The sequence below is a fragment of the Oreochromis aureus genome, linkage group 16, assembly GCF_013358895.1.
Source record: "Oreochromis aureus strain Israel breed Guangdong linkage group 16, ZZ_aureus, whole genome shotgun sequence".
In the NCBI taxonomy this organism is placed as follows: domain Eukaryota; kingdom Metazoa; phylum Chordata; class Actinopteri; order Cichliformes; family Cichlidae; genus Oreochromis; species Oreochromis aureus.
Window position 1 is genome coordinate 2984694 of NC_052957.1, and position 19763 is coordinate 3004456.

Consider the following 19763-nt stretch of genomic DNA (forward strand, 5'->3'; position numbering starts at 1 on the left):
TGAACCTACAACCAGACTATTTTCTGGACTTTTTCCACATCGGCACAATCTGACATGGACTCTGCACCAGGAACTGGCAGGTGAACATTTGCTCTCTCACATCTCTGCTGTCTGAATCCCAGAGAAGTCCAAGTCTGCGGGCGAAGAGTTACGGAGACAGCTGAAGTGTACTCAGAACTCACTGATTGGGCGTGCCAGGCGGGGAGCGAGTGGGCAGGCTCTGGGTCTCCAATCTCTCATCTGATAGGCTGTTCCTGCTGACCGACTCCCAGTCGGTTCCACTCACCAACTTCCTGGCCAGCGGCTTGCTGGGAGACCTGCTCAGACAGACGCACTAACTCAGCTTTCCACAAAATGAACACGAATCATCAGCTGACCATCAAGAACCCGAGAATTACCTGGCAAACACTCTGTCCTTGATGCCTTTCTCCTTCCCGTACTGCACAGACTGCACCTCCGTCCGCCCGCTGAAGACAACAAAAACAACTCTTAAGTTTAGGACAGTTTCAAAATGCAGCCATCGAAGGTTTTCTGTGATAAATCCATACATGCATATCGATTTTATTTAACACAACAAGACCATGCTGCCTTATTGTACTAACATGAGGCACTTCATCTGAACACCATGAGCTGCCTGCCAACCAGTAACAAGCACAACATATTTTATCTTCTCAAACAAAGTTAATAAGATTTTTAACAGCACAAATTCACAATTCAGGTCTATGCTTATTGAAAAGTCAGTCAATATCTCAACCAAACACACACGCTCACACTCAGTGGAGCCAAACATCAGACGAGCCTCGCTCACGTTGCATCACTGCTGCTCAATAATGCATCACAAGACCTCCAGCTCTCAGTTCGGCTCTCGCTCACATTTCATAGAAAAAGGAAACGAAAAAAATGGCGCCAGTGAAGTGAAACAAAGTTGACACAGTGCAATGTCATAAAGCAGCGAGGAGAAAACCTCATTTTATGTTTCGGTGCCGGTTCCAACTTGAAAATAAAAAACAAAACAAAACTATCAAACCAAACGGGAACGAACACTTCGTCTGAGAGGAGGAGGGCGGCATTACGGAAAATGTGAAATGAAATGCACGGCTGGCTCTCACGTGGACACAAACGCTTCCTGCAAAACTTGAAAGAAAACGGTTGGAAGGCCAAACACGAATTCAGTTACTTTGTTTCAGGCAAAACATGAATAATTAAGCCGTGCTTTTCTGGGGCAAGGTAGTGCGAGAGGGTTCAAAGGCAAACAGCGGCCACTTTCAGCGTCTCAGCCTCGCAAACTGAAGTGAAGGAGGAGGGCGAGACAAAGCATCCATCCACATATCTGTGTGTGTGCTGGATGCGCGAGAGCCTGGATGTTCAGAGGCTCTCCGGTGTTTCTCTGACAGCTCGTGTTTGTGGGCTGCGGTTCTCACCAGTATCTGAACTTTGAGCCCAGGGTGAAGTAGTAGGCGAAGAAGTTCTTCTGTGGCGGGATAGGCCGCTCCAGCCTGAAGAAGGTGTGGTGCTCCACGCAGGCTTTCCACAGGTTTTTACAGGCCCGGTAGTTGACCATGTTGAAGCCGAGCAGCGTCTCACGAGACTCTGTCTGTGTGCAGCGAGGAGAGGACGGGGTTAGTTCATGACCTGCTCCGATCATCCATAACCGTTAGCTACAGTAACAAACTCTGTAACAAACTGCTGCATACTGCCGCCCTGTTATTACTGTTTATTCTCTACTTTGAGCGATTTCAGACAGGTTCTTTTCTCCTGAATCACAAAGGGCCTTCAGGGGGTGATAACTGTGTAAGAAAGAAACATCGTGTGGCTCAGAGAGCAGCAAAAATCCAGGAAACCCCCGTCACACTTCATTACTTTTAGATAAGCTTGTCTTTAGTACTCTGGGTCTATTTCAAACATTTAGCTTGTTAACGCTTTTGGTCCTGAGCCAAAAAATAGAAATAAATAAACAAGAAGCACAAACTCCACCAGGGCAGCTCCCACTGTGGGCAGCGTTTACTTTTAACTGTTTTTATTTTCTATATTTTGTTTTCTTTGTTCTTTTTAAATGTAAAAGTGTTTTTGTTATTTGCACTGCTGAGTATAATTATTATTAATGTGGATATAGTCCATCCATCCATCCATTCGCTTCCGCTTATCCTTTTCAGGGTCGCGGGGGGCGCTGGAGCCTATCCCAGCTGTCATAGGGCGAGAGGCGGGGTACACCCTGGACAGGTCGCCAGTCTGTCGCAGGGCCAACACACAGGGACAGACAACCATTCACGCTCACATTCACTCACACATTCACACCTAGTGACAATTTGGATTATCCAATTAACCTATCCCCTCAAACTGCATGTCTTTGGACGGTGGGAGGAAGCCGGAGTACCCGGAGGGAACCCACGCAAACACGGGGGGAACATGCAAACTCCACACAGAAAGACCCCGGCCTGATGGTGGAATTGAACTCAGGACCTTCTTGCTGTGTGGCAACAGTGCTAACCACCGTGCTGCCAAGTGGATATAGTGCATTAATTAAAAAAAAAAACAACATACTAAAATAACATTACTATGACTTTCAAAGTCAGATCAACCAGATTGACCTTGTTGGAGAGGTCAGAGGTCAAATCTGACCTGATATGTGATCGTTTCCTTATGTTGAGAATCCACAGCTCACGTCTTAGAACCACAGTTTCTAAGCTCGAAGGCTTTTTGTCCATTTTCCAATAATAACTCATGAAGCTGACCTTGAAGACCTCGGTGGGTGGAAGGCAAATTTAAATGGCTTGTTGAGATGAGCCCACTCTACACCCCTACAACGTTTATTAGAATTAAGTTTTTAAACTATTGTGTTTACAGACAGAATAACGCACACACAACACACACCAGAAACATGAGCTTAACTTTAGACGGGCCATGAAACCAAGCTGTTTAGCAGCTCACCTACACCCGAGCTCCACCTTCTGTACCTGACTCAGTGTCTCTGACCTGTGCTGGTCTCATGCTGGCAAATAGAAATACTTGTGCTGCGTGTGCTCTCACATGATCAACTTTCCTGTGTGTTATCATTATCATTATTATTGTCATCAATAATAACAACTGTTTCTGAATTTGTACTTCTTTTTATGGATTTACTTTTTATTGTCGCCTTTTCTTAATTTCATTAGTCATTAATTCACTTGCTTACATTTACTGATTTAGTTTAATATCATCTGCTGAGCTACGAGCTGAAACATTGTGCTTCCACCTGGAATGAAATGTGCTCATACAAAAGCAACAACACATTCAAAAATGAGGAAGCTTAAAGTCGATGCTTGAGAATGGGAGTCGCCAGCGGCTGTAATTGTTTGTTTTGTAATAACTGGGTTTAAAATATTACGTCGGGTTTAAGAGGGCTAAATGACGACTGGAGAGTAAATATTTGTGGTGGAGACAAACATGCTGTTTGTTGTGTTGAAAGCAGAAACACATTCAAGGGTGAAACAAAGGATGTAACACACAAAGGGAGGGATTAAAACAGAGACGCCCAGGACACAGACAGCAGGGGGTTAATCTGATGCTATCACACACAGAGGTTAACAGGTGTGTGTGTGTGTGTGTGTGTGTGTGTGTGTGTGTGTGTGTGTGTGTGTGTGTGTGTGTGTGTGTGTGTGTGCGCGCGCACTTACTGCCTCTCTTCTCAGCTGGATGAAGAACTGTTTGCACTTGAAGGAGATTTTCACTATTTTCAACCTGGAAGCAGAAAAGTGGAGTTAAATTTTCAGTACTGAGACGCTGACGTTACACTTTCAAACAACCCAACACGCTCTCCTCTTTTTCACTCGTCACACATTTAGCCTGTGTCGCCTCTCTGCTGTTTCGTCTTCTTCTCATTTCCACCCATCCAGCCAAAGTTAACTAAAAGTAAACTGAACTTAAAACAAGTGGAAAGACTAATTAAAGCAAATAAAAATAAAAGGAAATGTCTTTAGTTTTATGAGGATGTCAGTGTGACTGTGTTGAGTGCTTTTATAACTTTATAATTTTTTTAACTTCTTAAAAATTACAATCTGACAAATCATCATGAAACCAAAGTCATGGAAGTCTAAGAGCGAAAAGAGTCTAAGAGAAGAACGAAAGCGTTTGGTCCTCTTTAGGTTTGTGAAGATTTCACCTCTCACCCACGAGACACTTCTTCAGTTCTAAGAACAAAAGGTGGAGAGTCGTAGTGGGGGTTATCCCTTTGGAAGTGGCAGTTGATCTACTATTGATTATGTGAGTCACCAAGGTATGAAAAAAAAAGGTGTGGGTCATTACCGTCACTGAGGGTGAAGCCACTGTGAGACCTTCCTGAGAGAGAACAACATACATCTGAACGTCTGAAACAAGCAGCCAATCATGGAGATGGAAAATGAAGCCAAGTGCCAAAACTGCAGTTCCTTTATTGGCCACTTGAGGCTTCGTGCCCAACTAAACAATTTTAAAAGCATGTTTAGAGCTAGGTTTAAAAAATCCAACAGTACAACTGAAGTGTGAGTGAATATTTTTATAGCTCATCTTAGAGCAGGGATGCTAAACTCATCCTAGCTGTGCTGGACCAGTGAAACCATTTATTCCCTGAGAGAGCTCAATATGAGAAAAACAAGTGCAACTTCATACATATGTCTCAGTTTTTCTACACAATAAAGAAAAGCTGATGTAATAAATTAAAGAATTTCTAAATTTTTAGGCTTGAACTGTAAGCAGTAAGACAGCTTGTCCTGTTACTACAAAACAGAAAGTTTTTGTTCATTCACAGAAAATGTCTTTTTTTCTGTCATGTCATTTTTGATCTATGACTTAATTAGTTTGGTGTTGTATGACTGGCCATGAGGGAGGTCTTTATCAGCAGGAAAAGCTGGACAACTTATGAAAATGCAGTTAAAAGTCCAAAGTTTATCCCCTCATCCACATTTCCAGATTCAAGTCTTTGCCGAGCTAATTCTGGGCCCCCAGCCTTATGTTTGACACCCCTGTCTTAGAGGATACCATTAAGGCTTAAAATTAAGAGCACTGCGGGAAAAAGTACCACAAAACCTACTTTTACTGATGTATGCAGACACTGAAATGATGACCGAGTCCAGAAACCACTACGTGACCACACGGCAGCTACAAGCGCTCAATGAAAGTAAAGCAGAGAAGCCTCGAAAGGTTATTTACAATCAGTACATTTTTAAACAGGCAGGAGTCACAGCTCTTAGACTTACATGATAAGATCCGTGTGTACAGATAAAATCCTTCAGGATTGGTCCCACTGTCAGGTGATTTTTCTTTTGTTATGCTAAAGGATTAATTAGGCTTTATTAGGGTTTATTAGGGTTTTGTCAAGTTTAGTGTTAAACTGTCATGGAATATTTACATTTTAAAAAGAAACTGAATTAATTAAATTAATTTGGAGCTGGTTCTGGTTCTCACACAGTGCCTTTGTACTCCTGCTTGCTTCTCCGCCACAATCTCTAAGTCTGACCCAATCTCATTTCTTCTCAGCTGGCTGACTCATGTGTCCTGTCAACTGTTCATTTAACCTCTGACCTCTTGCCAGAGCTTGAGGGCGTGGGCTAAAAGACTGTGCCAACACCAGAGAGTCCGAGGCTTTAACCACGCCGATATTATCTCATCAATCTGTGCATTACCTGAAGCGCACACGCTATAAAAGATGACTCAGAAAACCGCACACGCGTGACCACAGTAAGAAAGTCTGCTGATGAGCGGCAGGAGCAGAGTAACCTAATCCCTTCCTCTAGTTTTGTTGCTGCTGTGACTCATCGCTGCTTGCTAAATATATTTTACATACTTGCTCACACACACACGTGCATGGACACACACACTTATTCAGAGCGTGAGTCATGCCCCATCTAAGTGTGGCTCATTTGTCAGGCTGCTGTGAACAGAAATAGGAAAGAGGCAGAAATCTAAATGTCTCTCTTGACCGCTCCTCATCTGACAGATCAATCTGCGATAAGACGAAAGGAGAGGCGGCGTGAGGTGTGGCGGGAAGGAACCGGACGCAGGAACAGCGAGCTTGTATTAAAGAAGAACAGAAAGAAGAGGAACAGGAAGAAAAAAATCGGCGAGCGTAGGCCGAGAGATGCTGTTGACTATAATGTTTCTCTCCCGCTCCCTCCCTCTCTCACACATGGTAGTCAGCAGCTGTTGGGGACACCGCTGTTGGTCTCTAAATTTAGCTCAACAGACTGGATGCACACACACACTTCCTTTAGCCTATTTTTCCTCCACTCAGGACGACTTTGCATCAGCTTCTCATGCTTAAGGGCTCATTCCACGGAGACTTATCCGTACTCGCTCAAACCGGAAACCGAGTCTTAACCCTAAGATTTCATGGTTTGGCTTTCCTGTGGCCCAAATGGAAAGAGCTCAGAGCTCAGATTTATGAATATAGGCCTCACAATGTCTGTAATACAAAATCCTTCCATCGAATCAAACTCATCTTAGCAAAAAAACAAAACAAAACATGCACCTACACACACACACACACACACACAAGCCGCTGTGCGAGTGTGTTCAGGGTGTATTAAGCCTACACATCTTCCAGCGTTACAGAGGTTTGAGTAGTTCATCTCCCACCCTCAGCACCCATTAACATTTAACCACCCACAATGCTACAGCAGAGAATGGGAGATTTCCAAGAACTGATGCTTCACAGAGAGAACGAGAGCAAAAGGCATAAAGAGCGATGAGATTAAGTGACTTGGACACAGAAAGAGAGAGAGGGAGAAGCAAAAGCAGGACAAAGAGAGAAAGACGGAGCAGATTTGACGCCTGTAATATTTTCAGGAAACCTAGTTTCACACAAACCCCCCCCTCCCCCCCTTCCCAGAAAAATCTGGTGAAATCATCTGTATAATTCTAGAAAAGCTCACCAGAGGCTTAAACATTAATATGCTATGTCAATAATCACCATGTGAGGGGTTTCCAAAATATTATGCAGCCCATTTCTCAGCAAAAAGGGTTCCTGGAAGCAGTACAAGAGGAGCTGGCAGCAGACCGATAGCGCAGAGGTGGATTTGTGACAAGAACATCCACCGTTTGATTCCCCAGTTCAGGGCAAATTTGGCAGGAAGAAATGACAGAGTATGAAAATATCAATGAAGTACGCTTTCTTTCTTTCCCCCAGCAGTGCACCATTTTTCATCCATATCGGATACATGCCAGGTTCTCCGCTGGCTGCAGAGCTGCTTTCAAGCAACCTTGATCTTTGGCTCCGAGCAGGTGGTACTGAAGCCTTGGATCATAAGCTTATTTTGGGTTTTTTGATACTCCAAAAATAATAAGTGGGATACACGATGTTTACAGGAATACATACATGTTTCAAAAAGCATATGTAGTTTCTAAGTTTTTAAATCTATCCGATTATCTGGGTGTTCCAGGGGAAAGATTCTCCCCGTGGTGTCCCTCAGGGTTTAGTACTCGGTCCTCTCCTGTTCATCTTGTGTATTCTCATTCATCATCACATTCACTGATAATGCAACTCATTCCACTCTGACCAACCACTTCACTGAAAGTAAACAACGAAGAGGAGTCACCTGTGAATCCCATATGCCACAGGTCCACACACCTTCAGATTTAGAGTCATTTTTGGACACGTACCGACCAGAGGAACCTCGTCACATTTTTAAATATATCATAGAGGAAGTCCTCCTTTTATATGAGTCTACACATAAAGCAAAGAACTATAAACTAAAAGTTCTTATTTCCCTGGTGTGTGGGGGGTGATATTAAGTGATACTACAGGGTAAACAGGTACTAAAGAGGCATCCTTGAGTGACGCCAATCCACGTGGAACAGTCTAGACCGGCGGCGTCAAAAGGCTGGCCCCAAAGGATCCGATCTGCCTGCGCAGAGGAACCTCTCCGGCACTTTCTCTCAATTTGTAAATCGAGACAGAAAATGACACTGAAACACGGTTTCAACCACAGCGGCTCTGAGGTGTCAGATGCTATCCTTTGCCACAGACTGGCATAGTCTGGTAAGGAGAGCACAGAGGGTTCATCGGCTGGGTATTTCCCACACCATCGGGGTGCTGGTGCCCATTCTAAAACCAGTTGGATCCAGTAACATTAAAGGCTTTGTGATGGGTCAACGTAAGAAATAAATCAATCAAGTTCCTTTAAACTTTTTTGCTACATAAATCACACCAACATCTGCTGGAAATGGGAAAAGCTCCGTCTAAGCTCAGTGCTCCTTTTATTCTTACTACTTACAAGTCACCTCTAATGTTATGCTATACAACTTAAAGGAGAATAAAACAGGATAAAACAGGTTCTTCTAACCACACAACTCACATTTCAAGTGTTATCACAAAACCCACGACACACAACCACCACTCAACTCTGATCTCGGTTTCCTCCAACTTGTTGTGGTTGTAGTCTCGCTGCCAGCTGGAAGCTATGCTCACACAGCATCATACTGGCATTCCTGTTACCACTGGAAAGGCAAACATGGGAAAAAAAACACCCTGGAAGTCACGCAGAACTCAGGGGAGCATCCCAGTGGGTAGTCATCCTCAGGGATTCCCCAGAGCTCCCTTTGAAACCTTGCTTTTAAAAAAACCCATGTAAATCCAGTCATAACACTACCTCTGTCACTTCTGCTTTTCACGTGTGTTTCTCACTTTGCTTTGTTGTATTTTAAAGGACACAGGAAAGTACAGAAACCGAGCCCACACACACAGTGATGCCTGTGATCTTCTGTTCTTGAGGTGTGGGTCACTCACCATGGGAAATAGTTGATCCGTACCCTGTTCTTGTAAACCACAATTCCAGCAGACATCACCCCGATGAGAATCTCTGTGTTACTCTGGTCCTGAGGAGAGGAGAGTGGGACAGGTGAAAGAGCGTGTGGTGAAGGTGGAGGCAGGTGAGAAGACACAAACAGACCCAGAGGAGGGAGGAGGGGAGTAAAACTGGCTTCCTCACTGTGACTCTGTGTCCTAAATCTGACACAGAGTCACAGTTTTAAACTGAGCTTCATGATTATAGCTCTCATACGCATTTCATATTTTAACTTTAATTCTGCCGTCACATTTAATCCATGCTCGAGTCCCGTTTGTACATCCCATAATAACACAGCTGAAAAAAAAAAAAAAAAATCACTGCTCTCATTTCTTTCAGCAGCTGGAGCTCCACTCTCTACTGCCTCAGCTGGAAATTACAACAGGCTAGAGCAGCTCTTAGGTTAGCATAGGAGCGTTTGGCCTCGCTGCTGTGAAGTGGAACTACATAAATATAACAGAATGCAGATTAATGGTCAGGAAGCTCGTGGATAAAAAGAACTGCATCACAAATATGGATTAAATGAGGTTTTCCTGCTCTGCTTCTATCTGTTGGTGTCACGATGAGAGCTGAATGCCAATGTGCGGCATTTCTGCAGGGTGTGGGCATCAACGTCAGCTGTCCACGCTGCAGCTCCACAGACCTGATCTCAGTCCCACAGATGTGATTGGCTCTGTGATAACAGCGTATGAACCACGTTGTGACAGCAGGGAAGAGGGAAACCTTTTACAGATTAAAACGTTGTGATATCAGTTTTGAGGACAACGGCTGAGGGAGGGTCTGGACTCTGCATTATCACCTAACTGCTCGCGGTTGTTGTGGGGGGGAGGGGAAGGAAGCAAGACAGCTAGAGTGAGATCACAGACAGTGGACATGTCTAACAGGCCTCCAAGCTTTGGTGGAATTAAAAAAGAAATAAAAATGTAGATAAACTGTAAAGCTCCAGAAGCAAGGACAAACTCATTGTAACACAGTCTTTAACACACAGGCGTTAACAGACTTACCCTTGCATAGTGCAGCTCTACCCCATAGAGCTCCAGCGTGCGTGCTGTGTTCAGATAATTAAACTCTGACTCGGCCGGAGATAGACCGCTGAGAGAGAGAGAGGGGGGTAAAAGAGTGAGAGAGGGTGAAGCAGCCGTCAGGAGGCCGTGCGGAGCAGCGACGACGACACGGTGTGTGTTAGACATATGGAGGCGGAAAATACACAAAGAAAGAAAAGCAGCAAACAAACGAGCCAGGCAGAAGGAAAAGATCATTAAACCTGCAGCATGTGAGCCATATGTGTGCTTTTATACAGGGACAGTAATCAGTCTTACATATTTCTACTTTATTTGGTAACACTTTATAATAAGGTCCATAACTAACAGTGTAACACCCCAGTAATCAAACTGAAAGTAATTGAATTTACCTACAAATACTTAAAGGTTGGCGTAACCAGTCAGGTTTTGACAGGAAACAAAGAAATAATTATACTGTAAGTCCGTTCAAGTGATGCATGAGTAATTTTAAGCATTGCATAACTACAGGTATTTTATAGAAACCAATTATGCTGCAAGTGATTTTAAGTATTGCATAACTTCTTGATAATGTTGCAGATGAACAAACAATATTTCCCCATCTTTCATCGTAACTGTACTCTATGGTTCAGTATTATAGATTAAACTTAGCTTAACCTCGCCTAACTTCCAGGTACATTACAGGAAAGCAGACACTCCTTTCTGTACACTCCTTCTGTGAGTTTAGTTTGAACAGCGATTGTGAAAGAAAAATAAATTACGCTAGACTTGGCTCCATCGTTATATGATCATGTGGGACTGCAAATTGTAAATGTATTTTTCACATGTATTTGGTCAAACAAAAGCACAGCTGGATATTAGAACATGCATCACGCACGTCAACACAACGAATATTAAAAATGTAAAAGTTGAAGGTTTAAAAATTTCTCAGTTTCCCCTCAAAACCCGACTTGTTACCTCCTCATTCTACTGTACCTACCTTTAAGTGTTTGCAGGTAAATATAAATAACAATGAAATTTGATTTAATTACACGGAATCACGCCCTTAGTTGTGGCCTTTAACATACAGTATGAACGTGAAGGTGCTGAAAATGAACATGAACAACCAATTTTCAATTTTCCGCCTCCACAGGCAGGAAGCTGTACCAAATCACAGATGTGTTTCAGGGTGTCTCAGCGTACCTGTGCTGCTGGTGATGTTTGGCGACCTCTTTGTGAAAGTCTTGAGGGGGGTTTGGGATAAAGGAGTACTCAGACAGGTAGCCCGGACTATGCTCTGCTTCACTGTAGTCCCCCAACTCAGCTAGAAAGAGAAGAGAGAGGCATGTTAGGCTTCAGGATGTTCAGTTTTTCCCATTCTTGGCTCAGACATATTCATCTGTGGGAGTGGATATATCCGTCTATTGTCACCTGGCCCCACCCAACTGCTGTTCAAACCTTTTGTTTGAGAGGGGCAGCCAATCAGGAACAAGCTGACAAAAGATTTGGTTTCAAGACGAATAAGGATTATTCTGAACACTTAATCATGCAAAGCTACTTTGGTGGAGTCACTAACTCTAAGTACTAACTGTGCACTTAGTTTTACAACACATCAGGAGGATGTTTGTTAACAACATCAGATTCCTCATGATTTAATAAAATGACCTCATCATTCGGTGGGATGTTGGATGTAATTGTGGAAGTGGCTCTCCATGAGTCTGGAGATTTAAAGCAGTGCTTTAGGACAGCGGTCCCCAACCCCCGGGCCTCGGACCGGTACCGGTCCGTGAGTCGTTTGGTACCGGGCCGCGAGAGTTGAGGCTCAGGTGTGAAATGTATGGTTTTCAGGGTTTTTATCGGTTTTCAGCGTTATTTTATTATCGTTTTTATCGTTAACTCGGTTTTCCTGGGTCTTTTCACGTGTGTTATGAATAAATCTTCTTTTTTTCGGTACCGGTACTAGTTTTATTTTGTTGTATTTATCCGCGACACCTTAAAGGCCGGTCCGCGAAAATATTGTCGGCCATAAACCGGTCCGTGGCGCAAAAAAGGTTGGGGACCGCTGCTTTAGGAGACACAACCCTATTACCTTTATGTCATCAGAACTGATGAGACTCTTCAAGTCTGAACAAACTATTATTGTCCAACACAGTTTCTCTCCACCACAGGCCAACCAGCTGGCACGTGGGAATATACAGACCCGGACCTCAACATCATTGGATCAGTGTAGGATCGTCTTGACAGAGAACGACACGTAAAATATCTTAAAGTGACCTTCTTTTCTCTTATATACACACTGTCACAATTGGGGTTTCACATTAAACTCATTAAACTAAGTGTGTGAAGAACTAATGCTCCGCCTCTGAGCCCAGAAACCCCACCCACCAGATGTTTCAATATTCTGTCAGGAGGGGCAGCCAATCAGAGGAGCGGAGAGGAGGTAAATCTGCTAGTTTCAGACAGAGGCCAAAATAAAATACTGCAATAAGCCCCAGTAAAGAGCAAATGTGAACCATCACAGAGTTGGAAATGGGAATAGCTGTATCCTTCAAAAACAAAACATTAGTAACAGATGAGTGCAATAATAACTGTCAGATCTCTGATAGCTTTCAAAGAGCTCTAAGATGAAGAGCTCAAAGTGAATCCAGCGAGCTCACTAGCTCAAAACCATCAGTTCACTCAAGCAGTCTCTCGGCTAACCTACAAACCTGGTGGCCTGAGCGTATTGACCAACCAATCAATTCTAGCTCACCCTTTTATTGATGTGTACACACCACCAGGGACGCATGTGTGTGCGGTCAATAGCTCTCGTTTCATACAGTTTAAGGTTGGTTTTATTTTAAGCTGCAGTTCTTTCTTTACCAAGATTCAACGCGAAGGTCAATGAACCTCAAAGACTCGTCAACCTGATCTTTCTTTGTGGATCCATCTCTTGATGTGAAAGCCATACTCGGCTGCCGATTGGCTCAAAGTGGGAGATACTAGGTTGAGCTCAAGGGTCTTATAATGATGCTACTGATGATTTACTCACGTTGCAGGTAATTTAATAGAAGTGTGTATATGTCAATGTGGACACTTGTGTTTGTACAAGTGATACACTGTGGTAAGATTAGGATGACATTAAAATTCTTTTGAACTTCTTGGTTTTCAGGCAGTCATTTTTTGCCTTTTTTTCTTTCAGAGTGCAAGCTTTGGTGTTGGATTTAGAGCTGTGAGCACAGCATTTGGGCTGAGCTAACTGAATTAGCAGCATAACAGCTGCTTCAAACAGTTTTTCCCAAAAGTGAACATGTATCTTCATAATCTATGCTGGCACTGAGCGACGTGACAACACGGCCCTAGCTACACTGTAATGTGTGTGTGTGCCTGTGTGTGTAAAAGCAGTAGCAGTGTGATTCATCTAGACTAGGCCAAATCTGCTCTGTGACCTACATACTGAAGCTGAGGATATTCCCAGCAAAACATGTGATAGAGGAAGAGAGCTGAAAGGAAGAGGGAGGCAGAGTGGAACGAGGTAAGAGAGGGGGTTTACGAGCACATAAATCGGGGGAGGAGGGGCTGAACATCGAGTGCAATGGCCTAGTCTGCAGATCTGCGTGGATAGTAATGAACAGGTTGCACTCAGTGGGTTTTACAGTTATAGTGGTTAAATGAGGCTCCAGAACAGCTAAAGTAAGGTACAAGGAAATCACATCAAGCCGAGTGCAGGAGTGGATTTAACAGATCTGATTGGATAGTAAAACTTTATTATTATTTAATTTTTTATATCAAATTCCCTTGAGAGCGGCTGGATTTGAAATGCTGTTAGTGAGTCGTATGTGCTTTATTGCCTAAAGCTTGATTTACACTTGTGTGCTGAACCTCTGCTTTGCTGTTGGCAGCAGAGCATCTGCATTGCTCTGCCATCACCAGTGAAACCGAGCTAACTGTGTTGAGCCTGAAGCTAATAAATATTGAACAACAGTTACAGCCACTGAAATGCATGAAAGGGTGAAGCGACTGTCTATGCACGCATCACTAGAGCAATGAAAACCAGAAAATAGGCTGGTCCCACTGGCGTGTAGTGTGCTGACTATTGCATTAGCATTCTAAGCTATACAGCTACATGCTACAACATCTTATTTAATGGAGTGTGCTAATAAGTGTTTGCTGTATATAATACTACCAAGCTGACCTGTTACAGCTGCTACAACAGTACATTAGCACATTACACTAGAGGTTTCCATGTATAACAATCCTGAGTGATGGCCGAGTATCTACAGGATCCACGCCAACGTTCTCCTGAATCCATCAGTTGCTTCCATCGAGCAGCACCTCGTAGGACGGTCGAGAGGTAGAAGATGTCCAAACCCCAACGCAGATATCAGAGGTTCCTGTGTTCCCTGGTTGGCTTCCTGAACTGTTTTGGGAGCTCTAGAGTTGAATCCATCCAGCCGGACTCTGAGGCTCTTACTGAGTGGCCGTGTCTCTAAGCCATGCAGCATTACAGACGTGGACATCGGCTTCTCTGGTGACTGATCTGTTTCCATTTTGGTTTCCGTATAACCTCCATGTCTCCAGCAGCTCGTTGACCATCAGCTTCTGGTTTAAGGTCATCAGTTTCTCAGATGAGGAAACTCAGGTATGCAATCGCCACAGTGTCCTGTCCAGTATCTGGTATTTCACTCAATTCAAAAAACACGCTCAAAGAGCCTAAAATGCTCTCACATGGCAAGTGAAAATCGCCAGCCTTTGACACAGAAACGCAACAACAAAGAAAAATGCTTTAAAACTGGGGCAGCACATCGGGGGAGATGGTGAAGAAAGAAAAACGTTTAGCTAAAACATTTAATGTTGAGAGTCTAGTTTCTATATTCTCCCTGTTTGATGCACCCACAGCGTTTCAGAGTGGACAGAGCTGCTGCCGTTGCAGAGAAACGCCGTCACCGCAGGCTTTCTCACCACTTTCACCTCTGCATGTTATTTATGAGCAGCCAATTTTGCAAAGAGAAGCCACAACCTTATCGAATATTTATACCACTGGTGTTAATATCAAATATCAGCACGTGGCTTAATTGAAATGTAATGGCTTCAGAGCAGCAGTTATAAATGCACTCAGGCAACCACAGTCATTACATTTAAGAGCGTGTGCAGCTAAAGAGAGTCCTAATGAATTGCCTTTCCATTGTTAAGTAGAACGGGAGCACCGAGGGAGCGCTACTTACATTGTACGGCGTAGGAAGCCAGCAGCGCGGCTGTGTTGTGAGGACAGGGCAATCTGGAAGTCGAAGGAAGACACACACACACACACACACACACACACACACACACACACATTAAACAGATGTTTCAGCCTTGCATCAATACAAAAGTTATTACAGTTCATTTCAAAGAGCAGAGATTAGTTATCATCAATAACAGTAACACAGAAATGTGGAGGGGAAAAAAATCTATTCGTTTGTGTGAAGAACCAAGTAAGAGGAAGCAGTGAGCCTTATATTCACTGACAAAAAGGATAATGAGCGTGTCGTGAGTGCTTGTACGAATGCCCAATGAGCCTACGTGCGCTGCATTAACTCATATTTCCTCCAGTCACCCACATCTTGGCTTTAAAGCAGGACCCACTGTGCAACAATCAGAAGAAGGCTGCCTGAAAGCAGAGGTGTCAACCTCGATTTCACTCACGCACAACGCCATCTGATCTATCGGGGCGGACAAATACAACCATCGCATAATAACGCCCTCATTTTCCCTCCATGAAGAAGAAGAGGACACTCACCTGGGCCAAAGCAGATTGAGCGATTCGTTTAGAAAACAGCTCGAAATGAACGCTGATCTGATTTTTATTTTTACCTCCATGAGTTTTTGTAATTAAACTACAGCAGGATTTTTACATCCTTTATGATTTAAAGAGCTTGTGCTCATTCAGAGGGCCGAACTATTCTCTTTGGCAAGCTGGACCTGTTCCGCGACCCACATGTTTGACACCCCCAGGCTTACAGGTAGGGGAACCTTTAAGCGGCTTGTTTCAGGTGACCTATGCTGCTGCACCAAGGCCCAGTAACGCAAAAATATGGATAATATTGAACTGTAAGTCATGCAAAGTTACCCTGGTCCAAAAATAAAAACATGGGAAATCCCCTTTAAAACATTGGCCAGTTAAAAATATCTGCATAATGGTGCTCATGCCGTAAACACACCTGTATGAGTGCATTTGGCCCGAGGCAGAATGCTCCACCTAGCTGACACAGCAACAATGTTTACACAAAGAACAACACACTCACCTTCCAGTTAATATATCCTGTTTGATCTGCAGAAAATACTGGTACCTGAGGAGGAGGAACACAGAGCATCAGGACAAGTCATCAGTGAAACACCAGCACAGCTGTAGTGATACTGTCATGTAAGGACGAGCACCCAGCAGAGGCCTGGTGGGAACATCACAGTTCTAACTTCTGTGGGATGGATGTGAAGTAAAGGAACACCCCACAGCACAGACCTTTGGTCTTTTTGCCTTAATTTTACATTATGCAGATTTTTTAATGACAATTTCAGACATTAAAGCTGTATTAAAATATACTTATATATATATGTAGTTTAGGTTTCAAACCTCAGGGTGAACACTGTTAAGGTTTTTCTGTGTACTACACTGCTGTCAGGAGTGCTTGTTAAACCTGACTTGAATGTACAGTGCATCAGATGGGCATGTCAGATCCACGGCTCCCTATTCACTTTTACAAGCTCTGTGCAAAACCGTGATAAGGCTCCGAGAGGCTGAAACGATCTCTGCAGAGCTGTGATCGCTCCTCTGCACGTGCACAAAGCACACAGTGGATTTGCAGAACATTTTATATCATAAAAAGATGCTTTTTAAAAAAGATTTATTGATCTGCATTCAGAGAGAAAATAAAGCTCAGATCCTGAGAATCAATTTGCTGTTATTGGGGTTAAGGTCACTGTTTTTAAATCTTTTTGTTCTTCATCTCAGACTTTTTGAAGAATCTGAGAAAAACTGATATGGGCAATCTTTAAAAAAAAAAAAAAACCGCTTCGACTGTTTATTTACTTTACTTACGATCTACATAAAACGCATTCGTCTCATATTTTGTATAGATACACTTAACAGAATGACATTTTTTGTTTGGGAACTCCGGGACTGTACTGATGTTTCCAGCTGTGTGTGGCTCATAAAAGCGTCACAATTAAAAACTGGACACATTGTTTCCCTTTAACAGTCTGCAGCCAGGTCAGAATTACTAAACGGGACAAAACAGCGCTCATAGATCGCTTCATTTCAGCATCAAGCATCAGAGTTCCCACCTTTTACATGTAATCAGATAGTACTCCGTTTTATTTGTTTTGTTGTTTTAAATGCCAAAACCCAGTTTGGGATGTCCCAACACATAAATCTGTCCCTAAATCTTCTGGACAAAGAAAATCTCCCTCTTTGCTGCTCAGACTGAAACACTTCAGAGTATCAAAGTTGATTTTTTTACATTAGCGTGTTTAAACACCTGCTACTACAAGAACTACTGATGGTGTGTGTTTTGTTGATGCTGATGCCATTACTGACGACTGACACTGAACGCAGCACTAACATCTACAGAAACACCATTTGCATTGCAAAGCTCCTGCTTGCAGACATCACTGCTCCATTTCTGAATGAAACGACATCAATACAGCGAGTTCGAGTTGCTCTGCTTTGATTAGCACTTTCTGTGACGCTCTGTCAAATGACAAAAACACTTCATTCATTGTGAGGAGCGGATCTCGTTTACAACTGAGCCTTTATTCCTCTGTTAGTGAACTTTAATGTCAGCGTTTAACAAACTAAGTGGTTCCTGCTGTTCTTAGCCTGTCGTAGAGTTAGAAACTCTTACCGTGTGTATTCTTCCTGAAGTTTATTGGGGTCTGTCACAAAGAATTTGACTCTGAAGCTTAAGTTATGGGGAGACCCTCCTGGAAAAACAGGGACAAACAGTTAGAGGAGAGAAACACTCATCGGCGAGCGTCAGCCTGTGAGATAAACATGTGCTCTCTATTCAGAGCCTTCTTTAGGAAACTATGCATGTGGATTTTTGTTTAGTGATGCAAATAAATGAGATAATTAATAATAAGTGTAAAACACACACGTACACTCATGCTGCTTAAGAAACAAAGCTGCAGTGTTTTTTGTCAATGAGCCAGTGGACATGAAATAAAGTTGAAGCGCAGGTCAATCATCGCTGGAGGAGGACTGCAGATTTCACTCGAGCTTAATTGTTCCACACGTCACATATTATATTACTCGTTATTAAAAACAAGAGCGGAGTTGAAATAAAGTTTAATAATGGCTCAAAGCACAGGCAGAATTTTAAATGACAGCGTGGACGAGAGGCTTCCGCCTGAGGTGGCGAGTGGATTTTTAACCATTGCTGGGACCACGCCGCACGCTGCAGCCTCAACCAGCTGGGAAGAAAATTAATAAATAAAAATCATGTAATGGAGTTTGACTTGAGTGAACGTGTTTGGCTGCAGGATGAAGTGAATTAGCTGAGCTGGTGTGTGCGGTGGATTTCACATACTTTTTAACTGTTTCCTGACGGGCTTATTGGGATCCAGCCAGCGCTGTAAAATATTGATAGAGAGACACTTAGAGACACCATGAAGTATGAACACACAACTTCAATTATTTACCAGTGGCCACACACACACACACACGCACACACGCACACAGATCATTACTCGCAGACAGACATGATTTAATTTCATCACACTGGTCCTTAAACAAGCTTTTATCAACTCCCAGCTTTCCCAACAAAATACAGGATCAGATTATCTCTTTTCCATCGGCACAGTTTAAATTTGCTTTACATGGAGCACTTCTTTAGTAAACACATGTGACCTGACTTACCAAAAGGCCAGAGTCAAACTATAATGAAACTAGCTAACCGAGTAAGGCAGCAGGAGGCGGGTCTGTCGTGTTTAAAGATCAAATGTAATTCTTTTAAATCCCCTAAAAACACAGCACCATTAAACTGATACTGGTTTCTCTCAGGCGTCCTTCAGGCAGACATAGAGACCGGTCGGCAACCTCCTGGCAACAACTGGTTGCTAAGGAAAAGTGAGCATTCCGTCACTGGCTGCTAGCAGTCGCTAGGTGAAATTGGTTGCTAAGAGACATAAGATGCTGCACTAAAAACTGTTTTGTGATTTCTTTGGCTGTTATCAGGTCGTCATCAGGTTGTCACGGCAACTGTTACCGTATTTTGCATGACTATTTAAATGTTAACGTGAAATTTGCACCTTTTTAAACGTGTTGGTTGCAGCAGTCAGGCGAACTTTTACTTTGAAGGCAAACCTTGTAGTGCTAGTCGTGGAAGACTAGTCAGTCACAGCAATCAAATCAATCACGAGGAGGATTTTGGTGCAGCGCCCTCTTTGCAATCAATTTTACACAGTGACAGCCAGAAACCACTCGCCATACATGTTCAGAGTGCCCAGAGGATCACAGAGGATCGGTCTATTGACCTGCGACACTCAAACTTTAGGTTGATAAAGTTTAATTTGTTGCTGATCTTTACCCAGCAACACATTGCATAGTTTCAGTGCCCATTAGTGCCCCACAGACCGACTGTGGATCACAACCTCATAGAGCCCCACTCCACAGAAAGTGCCCATCCCTGAATGAAAACAGTTCACCCACTCAGAGCTAAAAGTGCTTCTGACATCTAACATGATGCAGATGGAAACAACACTAAGATGCATTCATTGTCCACACACACACACACACACACACACGGCTGTCATACTAACTGGTGCATCTGATGAGTCGTCAGTCAGGTGCAGGCCAAAGTAGTCCCTCTCGGTCAGCTCCAGGTGCTTGAAGACAGCATCCAGCAGCACCTGGCCATTATCCGACTTCTGCAGAGAACAAAGGAAAACACGTTCATCCACGCTGAGCTTTATTTACTACCAACATATAACGACAGACAAAAGTTAAATACACGAT

General features: G+C 43.3%; 1 protein-coding gene across 1 annotated transcript in view; it reads right to left on the minus strand.

Annotated features, from left to right (window-relative positions):
* ptpn4a (protein tyrosine phosphatase non-receptor type 4a) overlaps positions 1-19763 on the minus strand; it is a 73528-nt gene that overhangs the window by 16581 nt on the left and 37184 nt on the right. The window contains exons 3-14 of the mRNA XM_031749559.2: positions 19568-19675; positions 18337-18379; positions 17653-17731; positions 16057-16101; positions 14998-15050; positions 10997-11117; positions 9800-9887; positions 8738-8826; positions 3654-3717; positions 1422-1594; positions 399-467; positions 183-317 (exon numbers count right to left, since the gene is read on the minus strand). Coding sequence (XP_031605419.1) covers positions 183-317; positions 399-467; positions 1422-1594; positions 3654-3717; positions 8738-8826; positions 9800-9887; positions 10997-11117; positions 14998-15050; positions 16057-16101; positions 17653-17731; positions 18337-18379; positions 19568-19675 — 1067 coding nt within the window. The remainder of the gene's footprint in view (positions 1-182; positions 318-398; positions 468-1421; positions 1595-3653; positions 3718-8737; positions 8827-9799; positions 9888-10996; positions 11118-14997; positions 15051-16056; positions 16102-17652; positions 17732-18336; positions 18380-19567; positions 19676-19763) is intronic.